At 43.2% G+C, this 6,000-nt stretch overlaps 1 protein-coding gene across 3 annotated transcripts in view; it reads right to left on the minus strand.

The window, feature by feature from the left end:
* Positions 1 to 6,000, minus strand: part of usp54b (ubiquitin specific peptidase 54b) — a 57,720-nt gene that overhangs the window by 27,278 nt on the left and 24,442 nt on the right. For all 3 annotated transcript variants that reach the window (XR_005071951.1, XM_037082408.1, XM_037082407.1), the window contains exons 4-6: positions 2,929 to 3,063; positions 443 to 556; positions 245 to 327 (exon numbers count right to left, since the gene is read on the minus strand). Coding sequence is in view for 2 of the 3 variants with exons in the window: in XM_037082408.1 (XP_036938303.1) it covers positions 245 to 327; positions 443 to 556; positions 2,929 to 3,063 (332 nt within the window). In the remaining variant the exon portion in view is untranslated. The remainder of the gene's footprint in view (positions 1 to 244; positions 328 to 442; positions 557 to 2,928; positions 3,064 to 6,000) is intronic.

The raw sequence follows: 6,000 nt of genomic DNA on the forward strand, positions 1-6,000 counted from the left end.
GCCGGCGTCTACCTGGGCACTGGAGGAAGAGACATGAGGCTCACCTGCTCCTGCATATGCATGATCGTACACGTGTGCGCATAATGTGTGCGTGTGTTCGCAGTTCAGCGGGGACCCGTGAAGGGAAGAAGAGAACACGCTGTACCTTCCTTTACTGCCACCCAGCCTCAGCTTGCTGCCAGATTTACTGCAGTGTGTGTGTGTGTGTGTGTATGTGTGTGTGTAGGTGTGTGTCTGGTCTTACCAGAGGGATGTAGTGGAGATGTAATGAACCATCTGAATGAAGGGCAAGGGGTCCGATGTGGCTCCACAGCTGTTACACACACACTGCAAACACGAAAAGCATCCTCAGACTCATCGCAGGACATAAAAAAAAAAAAAAAAACTGTTTGCGTGGGTGGTTATTTCCTCCTGATTGACAGCTCGCTAGACGCTCTCCTACCTGTTCGAACAGCGTCATGGCAAACTTCTGGTGTGGTATGCAGTGTTTGGCCGTGCAGATGTCCTCTCTGCTCTCCGCGCTGATGTGGAAGTGGATACGCATCAAGAGATTCTCCTGGAGGAAGACACGAGACGAAGTGGGCATCAAGTAACATGTGTGTTGTGTGCGAGGTTGGCATATGTGCTTGTTTATATTGTATACATATGTACAGTGTGTGTGTGTGCGTGTGTGTGTGTGTGTGATCGTTTCCTCTCTGTTGGTGCTCTTGTTAATCTGACCGTGGGAGCAGCATCTATATTTCATAAGAAGCCGACGGATTCCCTGACTGAACACATTTACTACCAATCGATCAGACAGCGCCTTCCCATGCACACACACATGCACACACACACACACATACACACACACACACACACTGTGGAGGTCCTTAAGGCTGAGAGAAAGCGGCAGAGAAAGAGACCGAAAGTGGCGGCTAGAAAGCAACAGGAAGGGGCCGCAGAGAGGGAGACGACGAGGGAAAATGATAAAACCTGTGACTAATGATGTTCCCTCGTCTTAATTTTCCCCCTTCGATAAATGATAAAAGTCAATTCCAGAACGAGACACCCACCATTCGAAGAGAAAAAAAAAAAAAAGACTTCGCTTTGCTTCTGAGGGAGTAAAATCCAAATAAAACGTGATAAAAGAACATCAGAGAATTCTAAATCTGGGAATCCCCAAACCTGTGATACTTTCATAATAACTTCTTTCAGACAGTTAATATTGGGTTTCTTTTTTCCATCTATCTTTAATCAGGAGCGTGGTCTTTTTATTTGAGAGCATGACTCACTGATTTCATGATCGGATTTTTTTTTAACTCCTTCCCTCAAAATCCTGCCTGTTTTCTCTTGCTCTGCTCGAACCTGATATACTGTGTGTAAGGTGTTCGAGCAGATTTCTTGCGTTCCCATTTCTCTCGGTCAGATTTTTGTGTGTAAAAACCCAGTCAAAATTCCCCATGAGGTTTGGTGTTGACCAATGAAATGATCAGCAATCTGCCAGACTCCAATTTCTGACTCATAAAGCGGATGTCGTTCTCCCGTCTAGCACACCAACGGGAGGCTGCAGGAGCAAGAGAAAAACTGTAGGTGTCCGTATACTTTATACTGAATATCAAAGGTCAGGTGTGTGGGATGAACGAGACAGTCTCAGCCGCTCCTGCGATGGTCGCTATGAAGGCATGAGAATGAGGCAGGGCTCGACCCGACACCTGGATTCATGGATTGCTTTCCTGAATTCATCTGAAGTCACGTTTCTCTCTCCTTAATAAATGCAGGACCAACACTGACTCTCTTTTATCTCTGCTTTTGGTCTCTACCACATCCTGAGCGAAAACTGTCTTGCTCAGCTTTTCAGTTGCTAAATGCTCCGCTGTGTTCACCAGCTTGTCACTAACTGCCTCTGTGCTGTGCAGGAAGTGAACGCAGAGTTTTTAAGAGCTTATTTGCTAAAAACAGCCGTCTGCGGCGCCTCGAGAGCGATGAGAGTGAACCGAAACAGTGGGGCGGTCCGCCTAAAACAAGAAGCTGAAACTCATAAACTGAGGGGAGCTGTTGATTTGACAATCATCCGTAGGTCCTGCGCTACGATCACCACCTTTCACCTTGTCAGATTTTTTTCATATTATCGCTTTAAACGTTGTCATGAAAATATCTGCTGCAAAAATCCCACATAGAGCTTCTCCGCACAAACAATTAATGGGTGATTACTTAAAGTCAATCATCTTAAACAACACATCAGCAGGTGTGGTTAGATACAAGATTGATCTGTTATAATTTCACAATACAAGGTTGTGTAATGACACAGTCTGCGGTCCTATTATGCCTCCACTTAATACAGGAATTATATGGAGGGATTAATAATTAATCTGTAAAAGAAAAAAAAGGGAGGAGTTGAGGAGTCTTGTAACCTGAGGATAAAGCTGTTCTGTAGTCTGGTGCTTCTCTATGTTTTGCCAGACAGCAGCAGGGTGAACAGACTGTGGCGAGGTGGGTGTTGTCTTCTAGTGTCTAGTATCTTAAAGAACAACACCAAACTAACCCGCTGCAGAGCCTTCCTGTCCCGGGCCGCGCACGGAAAACGTGCCAGTTTGTGAGGTTTTCAGTCTAGACTGTCTTTTTCATCTGGTTATGATGTGGGTAAAATAAGGCCTCAGCTTGGAGGTGCAAGGGTTGGACAAAGTAACAAGGTATACCTGACAATATATAGTGTGATGAACCAGCAAACACTAAGTGTGACTTCACAAACACACAGTCAAGTTGAAAATTGAGGAAAAAAAAGTTGTGATGGATACAGTCGGTCTCTGAAGGTTTCAGACTGCAGGGAAGAGTTCCTCAGACATTTACTCAGATAAACATTTAGGCAACCCCTCACCTCTCCTGTATTTGTGTGTCTATGTGTGTGTGTGTGTGTGTGTGATTGTGCCCATGTTGTGTCTCCAGACTCACGAAGCACTCGGCAGCGTCGTCCATGATACCCAGCTGAAAGCGTTGCTCGTCTTGGAAAGTCTTGGCCAGAGCGCTCCGCAGTGCATCTGACGGCAGCACACGCTCACTGCTGAACTGGAACTGAGCAAAGATACTCTGCACGCACACACACACACACACACACACACACACACACACACACACACACACACACAGGGAGAGAAATCCATTAGTTCTTTCCGTCACTGCTACACTCTGCCGTAAATGTTTTTGCCTGCATTGTTTGAGTTGAGTCTCACAGAATGCGTCCATCCCTTCATGTATATATTCATGTGTTTGCGTATTTATTTCAGCCAAACTCTCCAAACACATTTGTCCTGTGAATCGGCACCTTGTTCCGTCAACTGACCCATAAAAACAGAAGCAGTGGAACCTGTTGTCAACTTGTCAGGAACCAAAGAAAAAGAAAAAAAAAAAACCCAGACTGGACTAAAACAAACGCCACAGCTGAGCTGCGCAGCACAGCTGGCCTCGATATCAGACCATATCAATAATAAATGGCATTTGTAGTGCACTTTTCTCCGACAAAAACAGCTCGCAGAGTGCTTTGTAGCGGTAAAATAGAACCAAATCAAACTGTTGCAGGGGGCTCGGAGAGAAAGCTAGGCCAGTGAAGTGTGTTTTGAGGGCAGCGTTCAGAGCCTGAGCAGGAGGGTCAGTCCGTTTGGAGAGGACAGAGATGTTCACACTGTTTACATCCACAAGGGTCCAGGCAACCGCCAGATTGTGACCCAGAATAGTGTCAAAATTATTATTGTTATCAGTGTCAAACCTGTCGATTTTGTCCTGTTTGTTAAAAAGATATCTAAAAAACTACAAACTCCTACCGTGTGCTTATTTATAAAGCCACTGTGATGTCACCCACTGCTGCTTTGTAGACTACTGATTTGAAATCTCGACTTGGCGTAACGGCTGCCGCCATCTTGGTTTTCTTTTTGAGCCAGACGTGACCATATTTGGATGAGACGGTGATGTCATGGCTTGATTTTTTTTTTAATTCTCTCATTTCCTGTTTTATTTTGCTGTTTCTTTCCTCCTCTGTCATGTTTTTTCTCTACATTTCCTGTCTTTGTCTTCTTCCTAACTTTTTTTCCCTATTCACCCCTGTTAATTATTAGTTAATTATATTGCACATGTGGTGTTGGAATAACTGTAGTCACTTGAACATCTTCTCAAGTCGGAACAAAAACTCATGAGATCCAACATGACGCAGGCTACACCCGTATTTCCACCTTAAGCCATTTTTTTTCTGTCATTTTAAAATGACAAGTTCTCCAAATTGTACTCATAAAACCTGGAAAATACTCTGTAATCCAGACAATATAATCATAACTCACTTGAAATGTTTGCACAAAACAAAACATCAGGATAACTGTTATTGTGATGCCTTAGTGGAACAGCGAGCTCTCTGAGGGCTTTCTAGTGTTTGTTATTGTTATTGTAGTACCCGAGAGCACAGACCTGGATATAACTGTCTTCTGTGGGGTTGATCCAGGCTGATCTGTACTTTAAATGCAGACTAAACACGAGTGCAAAAGGCGGCATTCAGCTCAAGCGGAGGCAGCCGGAGTAACTAAGTGAGCCCAGACTGAAGAGAGCTGCAGACGTCTAAAAATGGGAAGAGATAAAAGCACGGATAACTTGCCAACGGTAAAAAAATGACCTATTTTTTTTTTTGTTGGTTAGAATTCTAATCTGCAAAGAAAGTTAAAAAAAAAAAGCAAAACTAAGCAACTTTTTAAGACCAAAACTAAAAGAGCCCAAGATGGAAACAAACAGGAGTCAGGGTGACATGTCAGAGCGGTGGTTGGTGCTCTGCTGGTTTTTCTGTCCCAGCGGTAATTCAATCACTGATTAGACGGCTGAACTGAAAACCAGCAGGTTCTCTGTGTCCTGAAGACCGAGAAACGCTGTATTAAATGACAGGGAGATATTATAACACGGGCACATTCCATCAGCCCGCGGTGTCAAATGAAGCTCGAGGATTCAGCAGAAATGTAGATTCACCTGTGACATGACTTTTACTGTAGAACACCGGCAAACAAATACTGATGATTAATGTATTAAAATGTAATTAACGGAGTTGCAAAGAATGTGGAGATGATTACAGCAAAATCGTCATGCAGAAGCTCGCTGTTATTATCCAACAGTTGAAATACATCCACAAAACTGGCATCAAAATGGTTTAAAAACATGAACTAAGAAGAAATGTGTAAGTACATGATGCAGGTCAGAGAGAGACAGTGACTGGTGGAAAATTACAGCTCAGTCACTGCTGGTTTCAACAGGGCTTTCAGCAGTTAACACAAAGACCCTGTGTTAAGAAAATGTGCTTAATTAGTGTTAGTTGTAAAAGCACAGTGCATTAATCACGAGCCAATCAGTGCTTTGGATAAAAAAGGCCAATGTAAGTGAAGCGAAGAACCAAAACCTGCTCCTTAAAAAGCATGTTCACACACAGCTAACCTGCAGTATCAAATGCATCATGAAAGATTTTTTAAATCAACATAACGAGGAAATATTTATATTTAATGCAGCATCAGGATGTTCACTGCAAGACCAAATGTCCTAACATCAGTGTATCTTTTTTCTTCCCTTCTCCTACTTCTGCTGCAAAGGGCTCTCTGAATCAAAACATCTAAGTCATTTCTAGACATTTTAATACAGAAATATTACATTAATGTTTCTTTAAAACAGGTGTTAAAGGTCAAGAAAAGACCTGGAGGAGTCAACACTGAATTAAAAGGTGTGTTGTGGTAGTAATCTTAATCTTAAATTGCGGCAGCGGTGCTCTTAAAGTCTGGTTAGGTTAAGGCACAAAAATCACTTGGTTAGGTTGAGGAGAAGATCGTGTTCTGGCCGGTGTTGTCGCTAAAAACACACCTGCTTATCAAATTTGCAGAAACTGGCAACTGGGCTGGTTTTAATAGACTAAAGCGGACAACCAAAGCACTTTGTATGCTCAGCTATCGACCAGGATCTGTTCCCTGTGAATTGTGTGCAGTATAATGATGTCAGCTGTCTGTTTGTGAC

This window comes from Acanthopagrus latus, chromosome 20 (assembly GCF_904848185.1).
Source record: "Acanthopagrus latus isolate v.2019 chromosome 20, fAcaLat1.1, whole genome shotgun sequence".
Classification (NCBI taxonomy): Eukaryota; Metazoa; Chordata; class Actinopteri; order Spariformes; family Sparidae; genus Acanthopagrus; species Acanthopagrus latus.